The sequence below is a fragment of the Belonocnema kinseyi genome, chromosome 5 (genome assembly GCF_010883055.1).
Source record: "Belonocnema kinseyi isolate 2016_QV_RU_SX_M_011 chromosome 5, B_treatae_v1, whole genome shotgun sequence".
Classification (NCBI taxonomy): domain Eukaryota; kingdom Metazoa; phylum Arthropoda; class Insecta; order Hymenoptera; family Cynipidae; genus Belonocnema; species Belonocnema kinseyi.
In genome coordinates this window covers 130278427-130297230 of record NC_046661.1, presented here as the reverse complement: position 1 = coordinate 130297230, position 18804 = coordinate 130278427, and the positions used below count along the sequence as shown (strand labels likewise).

The 18804-nt window shown below is 29.6% G+C and overlaps 1 protein-coding gene across 1 annotated transcript; it reads right to left on the bottom strand.

The window, feature by feature from the left end:
- Nucleotides 1–4352: 4352 nt before the first annotated feature.
- On the bottom strand, nt 4353–16786 carry LOC117173885 (serine protease gd-like). Its single transcript, XM_033362531.1, has 6 exons — nt 16669–16786; nt 11870–11973; nt 8303–8468; nt 7868–8227; nt 6573–6934; nt 4353–4634 (listed from the first exon to the last, which is right to left on the bottom strand). Exons 1-6 carry the CDS (start codon nt 16784–16786, stop codon nt 4353–4355), a joined length of 1392 nt encoding a protein of 463 aa, XP_033218422.1.
- Between the last annotated feature and the right edge of the window lie 2018 nt (nt 16787–18804).

The following is an 18804-nucleotide window of genomic DNA, read 5'->3' as shown; positions in this document are numbered from 1 at the left end:
AGGGAACAGGCGGTAGAGGGGTACCAGTGGAAGTAACGTTACGCAGTCTACTAAGATTTAGTACGTTTCCGGTTGATGAATTTTAACAAAATTTACGAATTTTGCGAAAAACGTACCCGTGACAGTACAGTTCAATAATAACTTGAAAAATTTTTAAATGACTTTCACATTTCAAATTGACTCTATTCATCTGAATTAGTTAAATATTCTAGTATTTGGTTGAAAATTCAATTATTTTTTTGCTAATGCACATATTTGGTCAAAAAGTCATCTTTTTAATAAAAAAATTCAACTACTTTGTTGAAAGTTGAACTAATTTGTTTGAAAAAATTATTTTTTATAAAGATTTAACTTTTTGGTAGAGAATTTAATTTTTAATCATTAATCATTTAAAAATTATTCCTTTTGGCTGAAAATTACACTGTTTTGTAGCAAATTGATTTGTTTGACTTCAAAATTTAATTTCTTGGTGAGAAATTTTATTAACTGGTTGAAAATTTAATTTTTTTTATCAATTAAAAATTTTAAAAAAGTCAACCTTTCAGGTTCAATCTTTAATTATTTTGTAGAAAAATTGTCTGTTTGGCTTCAAAGTTTAACAATTTGGTTCACATTTTTTTTCTTTCGTACCTAAAAAATCTTTCTTGGTTAAAAATTCGAATTTTATGTTACAATTTAACTTTTTCATTGAAAGCTCTTCATATTAGTTGAAAATCCTTTTTCCTTTTTGTTTAGTATTTACATTTTTTAATTTTAAAATAAAGTATTTATTTGAAAATTCATCTATATTTTTTAAAATTCGTGTTTTTTGGTAAGAAATGAATCTTCTTGATTACGAAAACATGTTTTTTGGTACAAATTCATGTCTTTTTCGAGTCTGCTTTTTTCTTAAAAAATTTTATTATCTGGTTGGAAATTTAATTATTTTCTTGTTAATGCATATATTTGGTCAAAAAGTCATATTTTTAGTAAAAAAATGTAACTACTTTATTTAAAGTTGAACTATTTTGATAAAAATTTATTTTTTTTTTTAATGAAGATTTAATTCTTTGGTAGAATATTAATTTTTTTTTTATAGTTTAAAAATTCATCCTTTTTGGTTGAAAATTAAACTATATTCTAAAAAATTGTTCTGTTTGGCTTAAAAATTTAATTTATCAGTGAAAAATTTAATTATCTGGTTGAAATTTTGTTTATTATCTCATAATTTTGCAAAAAACTCATCCTTTTTGGTAGAAAATTTAATTATTCTGTTGAAAATTGGCCTCTTTGGCTTGAAAATTTAACAATTAAGTTGACAATTGTTTTCTTTCGTGAATAAACAATCTTTCTTTGTTAAAAATTTAAATCTTTTGTTACAAATTTAACATTTAGATTAAAAGTTCTTCATATTACTTGATAGTTCCTTTTTGTTCAGTATTTATCTTTCTTAATTCAAAATTCAACTATTTCTTTTTAAATTCATTTATATTTTTTATAATTCGCCTTTTTTGGTAAAAAATAAATCTTCTGAGTTCGAAAAATATGCTTTTGGTTGAAACTCTAGGTCTTTTTTTTAAGTGTCGTTTTTTCGTAAAAAATGTTATTATCTAGTTGAAAATTTAATTTTTCTTCTGATGATTTAAAAATTTCGCAAAGGAGTCATCCTTTTATATATAAAAATGTAACCGTTTTGTAAAAAAATGGTCTGATAAGCTTAAAAAATCAGCAATTTGGTTAACTTTTTTTTCTTTCGTAATAGAAAAATTTTGGTGTTTCAAAATTCAACCATTTTTTCACATATTTGTGGTTAAAGATTCACAATATAAGTTGAAAATTCCTTTTTTTAATGTTAAAAATTTATCTTTTTCAGTTTAAAATTGAACTATTTGGTTTGAAAAGTATTTATATTGTTAATAATTTGTCTTTTTATTAAGAAATAAATCTTCGTAGTTTAAAAATAATATTTTTGTTGAAAATTAATTTATTTTTTTGATAATTATTGTTTCATAATTATTATGACTCTTTTTTAAAATCTTTTGCTAAAAGTAATTTTTAAACTGAAAATTCAACTATTTTGTTGAAAATTCAACTCATTTTTTTATTTTTCTGATAAAAATTTATAACATGGGGTTAAAAATTAAACTGTTTTCTTCAAAATTTGTCTTCATGGGTGGAAATTTTCACTAGATTAGCGTGAAAATGATTATTATGTTGCAAATTGATATTTTCGGGTTAAAATTCAACCGCTTAAAAATTCAACAATTTGTTTAATATTTTTCTTCTTTCGTGACTATTTTGTTACAAAATTCATCTTTTTGGTTGGAGATACATCATATCGGTTAATAATTCATATTTTTGTTAATGAAAATGTTTCCTTTTCGTTTGAAAATTCATCTGTATTGTAAATAATTTCTATTTTTTTTTATAGAAAATCATCGTTTTCAAGTGGTTGGAAATTAGTTTTTTATAGTAAAATTAACGTTTTTGGTTGAGAAATTATCGTTTTTTTAGTGATAAATTGGTCTATTTGGTAGAATATTTAACTGTTTTTTAAATAATTTTTCTCTTTTCTTTGAATTTATCTGATTGAAAATTGTTTCTTCTTCATAAATAATTTTTGAAACTGCAAAATTTAATTATTCCATTTTTAATTAAAAACTTATCTTTTTTCTTGAAAAATGAACTATTTGTTTGACAATCTGTTTATTTCAAAAAATTCAGTTATTTTATTGAAATTCTAAATATTTTGTAAAAGGTGCATTTTTTGTATTTTGAAAATTATAATATTTTGTTAGTCATCTGTTTTAGTAAATAATTCAACTTTTTCGTTTAAAAATTTTCCCTCTAGTAGCTTGAAAATTGAACAATTGAAAGAAAGTTAAATCATTCAATTGCAAATCCAATTGTTTAGTTCAAAAATTTTGTTCAGTTAAAAGTTTTTTCTTTCGTACTCGAAATTCATCTCTTTTTGTAGAAAATATTATTCCACTATTTCCCTGCTACTTAAGTCAAAAAGCACTTTATCTTTATTATGATGAATATTTGAAAAAAACTAAAAGAACATTTTGCTTTGTAACTGGCTGTAAGATTTATACTGATAGATAATGAATGAGACAATACATTCAGTAATTAATTTCTAAAAAAGATACGGTTTTCAATCGTTTAGATTCGGTCTTTCAAGATTTTAATGCATGCTAATCACTTGGATTAAAAGCCACTTAACTCTTTACAATAGAGGTTATAAAATTAGTCAAAGTGCGCGCCGCACATCTACAAAAATGGGTTTCGTAGCCCATTATGAGATTAATTAAGTGGTTGAAATGTACCCTTCGCATAGTTTCCCCTCTCCTACCTTACTTTCACTGCCCTTCTCCCTCCAGAACCTTCGCTTCCCTAAATTCTTCTTGCTTTACTTCCCTCTCTTCACTTTTGCAGAGGATATTATTCTTCCCCTACCAGCGTCACCCCTTTTCTCTACACAGCCCCACTACCCTACTAACCCTCCCTTCACTTTCCTCACTACCCAGCCACAAATCATATAATTCCCTTCACTTCCTCCGCTTTCCCTCCCCAATGTTCCTACACTTTCTCTACTCACTCTTCACTCATTTTCTCTAAATTCCTCTACAGTTAACTCCTTTCCCCTATTTCCCCTCCGCTCATTACTTCTTTCCTCATTTCACATAATTCTTCTTAGCTTACTTTTCCTACTTCCAATTCTGTCCCCCCAGTCCCCTTACTACTCCTCTAATTTCTCCCTATCATTTAGCCTCACTTCTCCTAATTCTCCTCTTATCACTTCCTTACAATTTTCCGCACATACTACTGCCCTCCACTCACTTCAAACACCATCAATAGCTCTTACTTCCTCTACTTCTCTATCCCTTATTTCCCTTAAATCCGCTATTTTCTCTCGCTGCACCTACTTACCCTCTTCTCATTTCCCATAACTTCCCCCTTTTTTATTACTACTTCTCTTCCCTTATTCCGCTTTCTTTCTCCTACTTTCCCTCCACTTATTTCCCCTCATTTGCTTTATTTTCGCGGCCTTAATTTTCCCTCCCTTTACCTACTTCTCCTTCCATCATTTATTTTTATCCTACTTTCCTGCACTTTTTTTCCCCCACCCAACCTCCTCCATTTTTGATAAAAATGTACGACAGAAGGACGGACATCCGACTGAAGCTATAAGGATAAGGGTTTCTACGAAATCATAAAAATAAATTCAGATCGTGAGAATTTTGGTAGAAACGTAAAATTTTTATTATTAACATGTATGTACATATTTACATTATTAAACTTTTTAAACATTTCTTAAAAAATTAATATTTTATATTCAACTGGGATCAAGTTGAAGGATATTTTTTATATCAAACTGTATAACTAGAAATTTGTTTTAATATCCAGTCGTGATGTTTGGCAAGATCAACGTAGACAATATATTCATTTAAATCACAGGACATCGTTTTCTTGTCTAAAAGTGATAATGAGACAATCCCACGAAGATGATACCTTCCGGTTTTGGAATTGAAGATTACGAAACCACTTCCGCTGTCTCCATTACATGGATCGGTTCCATTTCTATTTCCGGCACAAAAAGTGCGTTTTGATGTCATTTCTATAAATGCAGCATTGCTCCGTAAACAGTCTTCCTGTAATTATTATAAAATCGTCTTTACATTTAATTAAACATTATTGGATTTTCGAAAGATTTTCCAGGGCTTGATTATACTCCCCCCCCCCCCTCAGATGCTTATTTTACTGAAATTATTTTGAATTGAAACTTCTTTTGGACGAAATGTAAGGAAAAAAAGGACCGAACGTACGAACGGAAGTCTCTGTCTCTCTCTTACGCAATGTCTATACTTTCTCTCTCTAATCGCCTCTTCCTTTTATGCGAAGATTTGCAATTGCTCTAAACAGTCCTCTTCGAAATTCCCACTATCCCCACCCTTAGTAAAGAATGTCCATTTAAGCTTCTCAATAAGAGCGCTCACGGGACTGCAATCTTTGAGAATTGTGGTGCCGCCACTCCCAAACGAAAAGCTTTCTCGGTCGAAACGTAAGCGGGTCTCTCAATAAAAGCGCTTCAACTCTACTTAATTTTTTTCGTACGTATAGCGCGTTCACGTTTTTAATACGCCACAAGACAAAGTAGCTATTGCTAAAATAGACTGCCCGGATCTATAAATGCAAAACAACCCTTATTATTTTTTTAAATCGTTGAATTACCAAAACGAGAAAGTCAATAATAATAAAACTTCATTGAACGCTCTTATTGAGAAGCCTTGAAATGAATTCGGTGGGATTTAAAACAAACACGGTAATGGGTGTACTGTTCGATTACGGATTAGGACAAGCGCTGTTATTAAGAACCCTCTTACTGAGAAGCCTCACTGTATATGTTCTCTTGTATGGAAAAGTGGTTAGGAGCCAAACTGGGTCCCCTCTAGGTACCCAACTACCAATTAGAAACTAATTTGGCGCCCCAAATACTCCTAGATTGGGCTCCAGTCTAGGTTTTAAGGGTGAGTTGTATCTATGTTCAATCAGGCGATCCAGTTAGCAATATTAATTTTGCCTAATTGACTTGGTCCATGTTGCGCGTAACTTCAAACTTTTTTTTTACATTTTTTCAGGCCTAACTTACGTTCATGCGAAACGCGATATAAATTTGAAAAATTGGAAAATTAAATAAGGTGCACTAAGAAACGTTTGTCTCGTCCTAAATGTTTACAATCATAAAAGTTTTTTTTGCAACATATTTTTTGGACTTTTTTTATAATTATAAAAATTTATGACCAGACAAACGTTTCTTAATGCTTGTGATTTAATTTTCCAAATTTTTAACTCGATATCGCGTTTCGTGTGAACATAAGTTGCATTTGACAAAAATGCGAACAAATATTTTTTGAGGTTACGCTCACATCACCTTAAAGAGATTTTTGCATTAATATTATATTTATAAGAGATTTTTTACGTTATTTTGTTTTTTACGTTTTTTACGACACTGAGCAAGACGAACGACAGAGGGCGCTTGCATTTGTCAGACGCCACGTTCTGATTGGTCAACATGAGACCATGAAAAAGCGCGGGAAATTTTTTAATATCTTAAAACCTAAATGGAGGAAATAGATTTAATACACTCAGAAACATGTTTTATCCACACAACAAAATCATTTCATTGCTCTTTGTGCAATAATTTTTTTTTATGGTTCCGTCAAATTTTATTTTCCATAACGAAACGTTTTGTTAAACCAAAATTATATGTTGTTAAACCAAAACAATTTTTTGTTTGGGCAACAAAAGTTTTTTTGAACCAAAGAATAATTTTTATGCATTGAGAACTTAAAAATTTCCATTTTTGCAAAGTTTATACTCCAATGAAAACAAAATTTGGGCAAAGTCGGGCGCATTTCCACACGCGGTAGCCCTGCTGCTACACACTTTTTTTTATTTTGTAGTCATCCCTCAATATTTTTTTCCAAAGAGGGCTAGCTGAATTGACGAAAATTGAGAGGAAACCTAGCTGGAGACGGAAAGCTTGAAATTTTGAAAAATTATTATTTTTTAAATACATTTTGAAATACCTGAGAAACAATTGGTGCAATCGTCATACGAGGCTCTCCCTCGGAAATTCGTTCTCGATCAGCTCTACCCCATCCAACAACATATCCCATTTCCCCAACAATTTTTTCAAGTTCACTGGGTCCTTTCCATAAACAAATTGGTTTGATATCGAAATTATAATCCACTGGCTTATTTAACACAAGAATAGACAAATCAGCATCTGCACTCATTGAATCACGAAAATCTGGATGCATCCTGATTTCCGAAACTTCCCTATTTAAAATTCCAGTCTTGTCCCAATCCTCGAGAAGATATTTTCCCAGAGAAACCAAAATAACGTTGGGTGGTACACTGATTTCATATCTTTTTAAGCAATGAGCAACTGAAAAAAGTGATTTTAGTTTTATATTTTTGAAGATTTCAGATAGGCTAAGAAAGTATCTAGAAAGTTTTCCAGAAGTCGTAATATTTTTAATTTCTTCAAAACTTCTGCAATTTTTAAATATGTTTTTCAAACTGATTCAAATCATTGCTAAAATGTGGAAAAAAATGTTTCAAAGTTAAGAAAGAATTGCCTTAAAACCTTACAGATGTTTCTTTAAAATTTTGGAATGAATCTTTTAAAATGTTTTAAATTCTTTTTGAATATTGTCATAAAATTAATTTTACAAAAAAAAAAAATTACTTTACATTTTTCCAGGAGTTTTAAGAAAAATTTTATTTAGCATGAAATATTTAAAGATTCTTGAAAAGTCTCTTTTTGAAATCTTCGAGAATCTATTATATTTTTAATTTTATCATTTAGAATTAATATTTGCTGGTTCAAAATTGACCTATTTTACAGAAATTTCGTATTTTACTCTAAAGGTTCCTAAATTTGAATGTATTTTTTTTTATTTTTTAAATGAAAAATCTTCATTTAATAAAAAGTTGTCTTTTTGGCAAGAAACTCATAATTTTATATGAAAATTCGTCTTTTAGTACCAAAATTAGACTATTATTTGACTTCTTTTTCAGGAAAAATGAATTTTTTTCCCGTGAAAGATGACCTTTTTTGAGTTGAAGATTCAACTATTTGTTTAAAAATTTATTTATCTGTTTGAAAATTTGTCTTTATAGAAAATTAATTTTCCTGGATAAATTTTTATTTGAAGATGCATCTCTTTTGGTAGCGATTTCATCTTTTTTGGTCTAAAATTAATTTTTTGATCTGGAAGCTTAACCATTTCGCTGAAAATTCGATTTTATTTTGTCGAAATATCGACTAAATAATAAATAATGAATAATAATAAATAATTATATTTAATTAATATACCTGTTATAATATGTTTTCTGGAAACGAGATTTCCAACACACTGATATTCTAAGTCGACTTCAGCAAAAAAAATTGCAACCAACCAAGGCCACTCTCCAGGATAAGTTTTTTTTCCTCTGGTGACTAAGGGATTCGAATTTTTTGCGATACCACAATTTTTTTCCAAATAAGTGCCATCACTAAGACCACCAAAATTATGTCCAAAATCATTTTTAGATTTTGGAATCACAGTGGTTGTAATTAAACTTTCTGAAGGGCGAGACAGATCCGATTGATTATTTTGAACTTTCGAAAAGGGAATTATTCCTGGGGGATAAAGAGTATGCTCAAGATAAATAAAACTGACGATTGCTCCAGTTGCTAAAAATAAAGAAAAATATTTTTATTTATTTAATTTCATTCTCTTTATTTATTTAAATACATCCTTTTAAATACCTCTAGGACCAATGCAGTATTGCTGATTATTTAAAGAAATTCCGGTGAGAATCGGAAGTGGTTTTTGAAGAGGGAATTGAATTTTATAAAACAAGGATCTGCCTTGAGAAATTTCCTGAACAGATTCTCGTTTAGATTTAACGAGTTCCAAACGACCCAAATTTGTCTAGAATATGAAGAAAACTTAGTAAGGGGGCCGAGATATTTTGTTACGATTTGTTACGCAAGGGGGAAGGGGTTCCTTTATTCATGTACGTAATTTTTGCAAATTCGAAAAAACTTTCTCCTGAATATTATCCTTTTAGTTGGAATGGAAGCTTCTAATGTGTGCCCTAAGAGTTTACATCTTTCTTGCACCTTCTTCTTTATTCCTTTACACACCTCCTACACACTTACTTGGAGGTGGAAGGGGGACTTACAGTTTAAGGTGGGTTCCGAACCACCAAGAGCAACAGCTTTAAGTACTTAGAGAAAAACCTTTTTCTTTAGAGGTACCGGTCCCACACGACTCTCCGGAGATGAACAACGTCCTTACTAGGCTAGTGTTTACCTCATAGGCCGCCGAGGCTCTTCCAGAGTGCGAGGGGCGGGAATCGAAACCGCAAAACGACTGAGTGGGTCCAAAGCCTACGCTTTAGCTCCCACGACCATCGTCCCACTATATCCTTTTAGTTACTAATTTTATTATTTGGTTGAAAATTTAACAATTTTCTTAAAAAGCGATCCTTTTTGGTTGCAAATTCAACTGTTTTGTTAAAATTCGTCTTTTTGGGTAAAAACTCAACTCGTTTCTTCAGACATTAACCTTTTGCTTAAAATTCATATTTTTTGCTGATAATGTCAATTAAAATATTTTTTGGATGAAAACTATTTTTCGAAAAGTTTTTCTTTTTTATTTAAAAGTTTTTTTTTAGTGGAAATATTTCATCTTTCTTGAATAAAAATGTAGCTCTTTTGTTGAGAATTCGTATTTTCATGTTGAGAAGTCAATTGAAATCTTTCTAGATGAAATTTAATTATTTTTTTCGAAATTTTATTTTTTATTTAAAAATTCATCTATTTTAGTAGAATTTTCATTTTTCTCAGACAATAATATACAGAATAATGTAACTGATTGATTGAAAATTAAACAATCTTGTTAAAAAGTAATACTTCATCTTTCTTAAGTAAAATGCAACTGTTCGATTGAAAATTCAAATCTTGTTTGAAAGTTTATCTTTTTAATTTTAAAATTCACTTGCTCCAGCAGAAAATCTATTTTGAGATTCATCTGTTTTGAGAAATTTCAGCTTTCTTAAATAGAAATGCAACTAGTTGCTACAGAATTAAACAATTTGGGTGACAATTCTTTCTTTTTGGTTTTAAGAGAAATTTTATCTTCTTTGGATAAAAATGCAACTATTTAGTAGGGAATTCAACAATTTGGTTAAAAATTCATCATTTTTGTTGTAAAATTTTTTTATTGAATAGAAAATTCAATTTTTTTGCGTCGAAACATATTTCTGTTTTAAAAATTCCTCTTTTGAAAGTAAACTGAAATCTTTTTTAATAGAAAATTGAACTACTTTTTTTAATGCCACTTTTTGTTAAAAATTCTTCTTCTTTGTTTTAGTGGAAAAGCCTTTTTTGTTTGGAATTGATTTTTTAACTGAAAATTGAACATCTCGTTTTTTAAAGGTTGATATTTTTTAGTTGGAAAATGTCCTTTTTGGGTAAAAAAAATCATTTTCGTGGATTGAAATTGAATTTTTGTTGTTTTCAAATGCATCAGTTTCGTAAAAAATTAATTTTTTGCTAAAAAATCATATTTTTTTTGGTTGAAAATTCAATTTTTTTCACAGAAAATTAGTCTTTTGGCTTGAGGATTTAACAATTTAAAGTAAGGTTTTTATTTCTTTCGTGATTAAAAAATCTTAATTTGTTGAAAATTCGACTTCTTGGTTTTAAAATTCTCTTTTTTTAATATAAATTTCATCTTTCTTGATTGAAATATAAACTATGACACTTTGTCATCAGAAATATATTTTTTAGGTTGGAAATTCCACCATTATGTTAAAAATTCAATTATTTTGTTGAAAATTCAAGTATTTTGCGATTAATTAAGGAAAATACAAAACTAGTCCAGGAAAAATCAGGGAATTTTGAAAATTTATTTTTTGAACAACCTGTCTAATTCTACTTGCAACAAATAGCAAAAACGTCTCTGAAAACTAAAAATTACGTACAGTAAGAGAGGATGGAGGGGGGGATACATATTTTGTTACGTTTTGTTATATAGAGGGAAATCCGGAAAGGGAAGTACGTGGAATGAAGAGGGGGCGAAGAAGTAGGGGAAGCGAGAGGAAGTGAGGGTAAATAAGGGAAGGAAAGCAGGGCAAGTGAGGGGAGGGAAGTATGTGAAGTGACGGGAAATGAAGGGAAGAGGAGTAGACGTAACGAAGGCAAATTGAGAGTGAGAGAGTAAGGGAAGTTATTGAAGTAGAATTAGAGGAATAAAGAGGATGAAAACTTGGAGAAGTGAGGAGAAATTAGCGGAGAAAAGTATGGGAAATGAGAAGGGAAGATATAGGGGAATTAAGGGGAAGAGAGTTTTGGGCAGTGAAGAAAAATAAAGAAAGGAAAGTAGGACCGGTGAGGAACGGGAAAATTGCAGGGAATGAAGGAAGGGGGATTAAGTGTAGGGAGGAGAAATAAGAGGCGGGGCAGTAATGGAATTAGAGGAAGTAATGGTGAACGAGGAGAAGCACTAAATGCAGCGACAGCAAATGTCGGATAGGTAAGTGGAGGAAGTTATGAAATTGGAATTAGGGGAAGAGAAGCTGTAAAAACTAAGAGAAATAAGTGTAGGAATGTAGGGGAAACGAGGGGAGGGGAATAATGGAAAGTGAGGGAAGAGTCCTTAGGAAAGTGAGGAGAAACAAGGGGAGGAAAGTACGGTAAACGAGGGGAGAGAAAGTGATGGGATATGAACTGACGGAAGCTGAAGGTAGGGAAAGTGGGTGCAGTGAAGGAAAATAAAGGATGGGGATGTAAGGGAAGTTAACGGAAGAGAGATGTAAAGAAGTAAGGTAAGTAAAGGGAATTGAGGGGAAATAAGGGAAGGGAATTTGGATAAATTAAGGTTGAGAGGTAGGGGAAGTGTCAGGAAATGAAGGGATGAGAAGCAGATGCATTGATGTGGAATAGGTTTTGGCTAAGTAGGGAAAGTTAAGGAAAATAAAAGGAGGATAAATAGAGGAAGCGAGGAGAAGAAAAGTTAAGCAAGTGAGGGAAAACAAGGGAAGAGAAGTAAGTGAAATGAGGGTGCGGACGTAGGGGAAGTGACGGGAAATGAAAGGAGGAGAAGGAGTAGGTGCAGCGAGGGGAAATAAAGTGTTGGGACAGCAAAAAAAGTGAAAGGAAACGAAGAGTGGGGAAGTAGAGGAAGTTATAGGGAGGAGTGGGGAAGGGGTGGGTTTAAGAGACCTAATTAAATTCTTAATAGGATAAAAAACCCTTTAATCACTAAATTACTTTAATTAAAAAAGTACTTTAATGACTATGTTTTGATAAATTGGTGTTCCTTACTTGCGAAAGAGGTACAGGAACACTGAGGGTGACTTTAAGCATCAGAGGTACTCCCTTCGGTGGTGATGGAATTTCTACTATTCCTATAATTTCGTTGCAGGACTCTTGATAATAACGAAAATATTTTGGACATGGTGATTGGCAAAGAGCAATAGTAATTATTTGCAGGCATAAAATGTTTATAGGCAAGCTTACCATCCTGAATTCTGATTAAAAATTACTTTATTGAAATTAATTATATTTTTAAGGATTTATGAATAAAAAAAACATTTTTTTTCAACTTCAAATTTGCAAAACCGAAGAAATCTTTTCTAAGAATAAAACATGAATCTAAAATAAGGGAGGAATAAAGAAAATAGAAATTCAAATAATATAAGCACTTTGTTTAATTAACAATTTTTGGAAAATGTGTGGAAAACACGTTTTTTTTTTTGATAGAGTTGAATGTATACTTTTTTTTCAAATAGTTAGATTTGTCAAATCCAAAAATTTTTCACCTTGAATCGAAGAAACATGCTATTATTTCGCTTTAATGGAGAAAAAACATCTTTTCTTGGTTGCGAAAGCTGTCCAAAATGGAGAAAAAAGTTTAAAAATTTCAAAATTCTAAAATTACGAAATATTTGTTTTTCCGTGAATGAAAAATTATAGCATGTTTCTTTGGTTTAAGCTGAAAAAATGTCAGGTACATACATAAAATTTTCCATGATTTCTGAAAATAAATTTTTTTTTTAAATTTTCAAAAATTTTAAATTTTACATCCAAGCCATTCCCGAAAAATAAAGTAAATAGAATAGAAAATTCCCGAAATGATAAGGTTGTTAACAATATTTGATAATTAGGATATTTCACTCTTTATTTATTTAATAAAAATACAATAATAAAGATTTTGTAAAAAATAACAAATTTGTTAATGTTTAAGGTCCCTTAAAATTATTGTTTAAATTTTAAATAACAATTATTACTGTGTAAAAATTTTATAAAGAAATTAATTTAAAAGCACGTGCACCTCAAACGAACAAATAAACTTCTTCCTCTATTTTCTACGAATCTATTAACATTTTTAAACAAACTTTGCAATATTTAATTCAGTACTGGTATATCTAGAAGTTTGTTATATATTTTTTCAATAAAAAATTCGTATTTTAAAAACGTTTTTATATTTTTTTAATACAATGCACATTTTCAAACAAAAGTTTTTATTCAGAAATGTATTTTTGTATACCTATTGCCTTGTTATTTTAAATTCAAAAAAAATTTTGAATACTTTAAAAAAATGTTTTTATTGTTTTTTCTATAAAAATATTTGATAATTCTAATTTTATCAAATACATCATATTTAACTAAAAACAATTTTTATAATTGCTAAAATTCGGGAATATTATAGTTCGGTAATATTGTAAACTGTCGTCAGGAATTTTATGATTTGGGAATTTTCCAATTCGGAAGTTTTACATCTCGACAATTTTATAATTTTTAAAATTTTGTTATTCAAGAAATTGTCAGTGTCAGAAATTTTATTTTTTGGGGATTTTCAGTCGCCCCGGGAATCTTATGATTTTGCTAATTTTGCAGTATCAGATATTTTATAATTCGACAATTTTCTGGCGGAAATGTCATTATTCGTGAATTTTTCGTTTAAACAATTAAAAAAATCTTTTTTTAATCAATATTATTTCTTCTTTGAAAATACAATAATCAAGTATTTTTATCCAAAGAAAACTTTTTAACTTTAGAATGTTTTTAAATGTATTTTTTAAATGTAAGATGACAAAAATTATATGAAAATTGTTTAGAAAAGTATATTTTATTCTTTTCAATTGAGAATTCGATATTAAGAACATTTCTTGTATTAAAAAAATACTATTTCAAAATGCTATACCAAATTTTTCATGTAGAAAAATATTTTGCCAACTATTGCCAATTTAAATTAAAGCAATAATTTTAAACATTTTTAATCATCATAAGAAATTTTTTCATTGATAAAAATATGGTTTTATTATTTTTTTGATTTGTTTTGTTATTCGGTAAATTGTAAATTCTTGGTAAATTCAGGATTTTTATAGTTCAGCAATTTTATCGTTGGGGGAATTTTGTTATTGTGAAATTAGAAGATTCGGGATTTTAATATTTCAGCAATTTTATAATTTCGAGAATTTTCTAATTGAAATATTTTCTTTTTCTGGATTTTTAGTGTCGATAATTTCATTTATTCGGATTTTTGGAGTCTTCCCGGAAATTTGATTATTAGGGAATTGTCAAACTCGAAAATTTTAAATCGAAAGTAGTTTCATACATTCAGCAATTTTCTATTTCGAAAATTGTAATTTACGGGAATTTTAGCATTTTCACTCCGCCCTAATGTAAATGAACCATTTGCTTACGTCATAGAGTTTTTTCTAGTCCATAGTGCAGGCCAACTATAATTATTTGTGAATTAATTTTAAAATTTTGTTCTTCGTAATAAATTACTTTTAGATATAATTAGAATTGACTTAACGAATATCATGCTAGATTTTTAATATTCATAATAATCACTTTGTCACTTTATTAAAAAGACTGTTTGTGAGTAATCTTAATTGTATTTAAAAAAAGTAGAGTTTGAAACATTTTCACTATTTTTTAGAAAAGATTTTTTATAAAAGATGAAACTGAATGAAAATCAGAATTGAAACTAAAAGAAGGCAAAAGTTGGGAAGCATTGAAACGCAGAATTACAAAATAAGTTGTAAACGTCACTAATTGCATATTCAGCAATTTTTCTGTAACTTTAAGTATTCACTGGTGCCTGTTATTGAAAATTATTGTATTATAAGTAAAAAAGATTGTGGAAACAATTCAGAAAAAAAATGTAAGAAATTAAATACCGATTAAATCGAAATTTCTTTAGGTCTAAAATTCAGATATAATTACAGAATTCCTGAAAATGAAAAAAAGAAGAATATAATTTCCCAAATTAGAGTAAACAAAATTAAAAATATTAGATAAGATGAGAGAAAAAAGGCAACCATTTCAACATCTAAAAGTTTGTTGTTTTTGATCTTTGGATTCTTGATTTTTGTAATTTCCAAGAATTTTGTTGTTAAGAGATTAAGAAATTACGTAATTCAAAAAAATTGTTGACACTACACAAAATTAAACGGTTTTATTATATATAATTTCATTCGAAAACAATAAAGATTTCCAAGTATAAAAAATAGGTCATCTTTAATTTTTGTTCATCACTTGAAATGAAATGAAAACTTCTTGTGAATATAAGTCTCATCTTTGATTAAAAGATGATGAATTAGATTGGAAAATAAATTAATCTAGTTTATTTTTAAGGAAATATTTTTTAACCTTTAACTCGAATCTTAACAATTTTAAAATTTTTAAAATTTTTTTAAAAAAATAACCTTTAGGATAACATAAAACCAAAATAATTTGACAGAATTTAGTTGATAAATATTTGCTCATTCTTTTTGAAGAAACTCTCTGAAGATTATGAAACATTTTATGACAGATTATAGATTACTCCATAACGGTGATAAAGTACTTTTAAATACGAATTTCAATCTTATTACAATTATAAATATTTGATGGACTATTAATTTCGTCGCAAATAAGATCGCTTGTATACAGTGATTCCTAATAACAGAAGCAACTTCAAACTAAATTTAAACATATAATAGCTTATGATTATAACTGTTAATAATTTTTTAATTCTTCTATTGTAGAGAATTTTTGCTTTAAAATAAATTTAAGAAAAATAAGACATACTAAATTATTAGAGTTAGCAATTTAAAAAAGCTAAAACATTAGAACATATTGTTTTAATTGCCTAATTATTATCAAATAAAAATATATGCCGAAATTTGAATTACTGCAATTTATAATTAACAATTATAAATTTTAAAAAATGTTAACATAAATACATCGACTTTCAGTATAATCTGCATACAGATTACATTTATTTAAATATACGATTTTAATTAAGCAAAAAAAGAATGAAAGAAATAATAATATATACTATATCTAATAATATTATAATTATAAATCGTCATAAGATTCAGACCAAAATATTGATTGGCCAACTTAAAGAAAAATTGTTTATAGTTTTTAATTGTGAAATTTTAAACATGTTTTTCAAATAAGTATATTTTGAAGATTTCTGGATTAACACCAGTTTCAATAAAAATAAATTGTACAGAACGTATCTACAGAAATATCTTAGACAAAATAATTTCCTACGCAGAAATAATTATTGTTTAATGCTCTTATATTTCACCTACACGAAATATTTTCTACGCAGAATATATGGCACACGAAAATAAGTAATGATTACAGTTAAACCCTTCAATAACCCTCCCTTCTATAGGTCTTCCGAGAATCAACGCCGCGCCGCTGGCAGGTGTAACAAGTTGTCACTCAGGCGAGCACTCAGGCTTGAACGAACAAAAGCTTAGCGGGCTATAAGGAGTTAGTCCCCACCCAACGTCACCTCCATAATTAGCGCTATAGAAGAATTTCACTGTATTTGGACTTCCGGTTCGGTGTGGATACTTGATAGACGTGTGAGAATTGTCAGTGTAAAGTTGGTGGATTCAGAAGTAAAAAGGAAGACGGGAGTGGAAAAGGAGTTGATAAAAAGGTGAAGAGAGGTGATTTGGTCTTGTAGAAGTGACGGTGTTTAAGCGGAAAAGGTAGTAAAGGAAAAAAATGGGTAAGAATAGTAGGACGTGATAGAAGACAGGTTATGTGGAGTTACCAAACCAGATACTCTACAGAGGATCCAGAGATAGTGTGGCAAACTAGTGTACCGTTCGCTGATTGGCTCCGCCATTTTTCGTGCACTTCCTCGGTATATATAGATGCCGGTTGATCCACCTCTGGATAAAAGCTGCAGATAAATTTGTCTGATACATAGGATACTGTCATGTTGATCCCCCGCTATCTGACAGATAAATAGGGAGTTACCAGTCAGTTAACTATCGGCCGGCCAAAGTGGCCAATAACGGATTTATCTAGCAGATAAGAACGAAATACAGAAAAAGTGAGGTTAGACAATGCTGTCAAAATGGAATTCAAAAATTTTAACGATGTTGATTTTGGTGACAATTTTGACGACGATATTGAAGAGGTAGACGAAATTGTTAATCGCGTTATGAATAGAAAACCTTATACGTTTTATGTACGCGAAGCTCTTGTTTCATAGTTGTCAAATTTCAGACTGTTTGTTAAAGAATTACAGAACAAAAAATGAAATATGAAATAAAAATAAAATCGTCGAAAAAAGTTTTGAGGATCCATTGACAGGGTATGTTTATATTTCTCTACAGCAAAATAAAAAACTCCAATTTTAGAATAAAATTTCTTTGGTGTTGTTTTCGGAGGAAATTTGTCATAAGGCCATGAATTAAAAAAAAATTTGATGTATATAATAGGCGTATATAATAACTCTTATTTCATAGTTGTCACATTTCAGACTTTTTGATATGACGTGACAGAATAAAAAATAAAATATCAAATAAAAATAAGACCGGGAGAAGAAGTTGTGAGGCTCGATTGACAGGTTATGTTTATATTCTACTACAATGAAATAAAAAGCTCCAATTTTGAAATAAAATTTCTTTTATGTTCATTTCAGAGGAAATTTTTCATAAACTCACGAATTAAACAACAATAATGTATAATAACCGTAAATAATAACTCTAATTTCATGTGCTGAAAAATCACATATCTTTGTTCTTCACATAAAGACCAAGTAGTGCACTTCTTCTATTTATTAATAATATCACAGATTCACAGCATGAAAAATGTTATAAAAAATGCAGCTAACCACAAAACGTACTTATATTTTTGATTTAGGTTTGATTTATTTATTAATAATTTCATCACTTAAAATATGACGCACAAAGTGTGTGGGTTCCCTGGCGGACCGAAGGAACCGAATGGAGCCTCTACAAAGTACCCGTAAAGACCACATTGGGTCCCCATTCAGTTCCCTTATAAAAAATTAAAAAAAACAGCAAAATCAACTTTTAAAATGTTGAAATTTGGATTCTCCGTTAAAAATTGCATTAGAAACTTACGGAGTAATCGCAATGCTTTGTCTTTCAGCGTTAAAAACTTTAAAAAATAAAATACCTGTCATTTACATGGGTCGAAGGCGCCTTCAAGTGCATCTTCTTTTAGTAGCAGTTAATAAGCATTCCGTCGGTAACTTTAAGAATTTTGCCTGGCTGCTAGCGCCACGCAGTGGAATCCTCACAAAACAATTCTGCGATGCAAGTCAGAGAGAAGTTTATTTTTAAACTTTGCGCGCAACATACTACTTGAGCTATTATGCATGCGCTTGAAGTTGACCTTGCTCTTGCTGTTTTTTTGAGTTTAAAAAAAAACCGAATGGGGACCCAATGGGGTCTGGGTACTTTATAGAGCATCCATTCGGTTACTTCGGTTTGCCAGGGTTTCTTATTTTATTTTTTAATTAATTGAATTGAAGTGAAGATCCTTTCGAGTACGGAGATTAAAGTTTTTGGGTTTCTATTTATTTAATAATAGCTTGTGTTTTTATTTATTTATTCTAATAAATAAATTGTTCACCGAAAGTATGGGGTAATAGCTTGTAGTTTTATTTATTTCAGTACATTTATAGTCGTATTTATTTAATTTTAAAGGATCTACGTTCAAATAATTTTAAAAATTGCGTGGAACTCAGTGAACAAGCAATAAAAATGGCGGAATCCATCTAGGTTGCCACACTGTCCATGGACCCTTTGTGACGGTGAATTTACACGACTGTAAACTGGTCGCCATTTAGCAGAAAAGTCATAAGAGTAAAAAAGATAGAGAGTACTTTTCTCCAATTTTCCGCCTGCTGTGATAGAGTCTTCACATGTTGCGCTTGACTCAAGTAGTGAAGGTTAGACGAAATGAAATGAGAAAAGGAGAGA

Coding starts and splice junctions, on each gene's coding strand:
- LOC117173885 (XM_033362531.1), bottom strand. CDS start 16,786: ATGACAGTATCCTATGTATCAGACAAATTTATCTGCAGCTTTTATCCA. Junction 11,974..16,668: donor GCGGAGCCAATCAGCGAACG/GTACACTAGTTT, acceptor GTTATTATCAAG/AGTCCTGCAACGAAATTATA. Junction 8,228..8,302: donor ATACTGCATTGGTCCTAGAG/GTATTTAAAAGG, acceptor CTTTATTTTTAG/CAACTGGAGCAATCGTCAGT.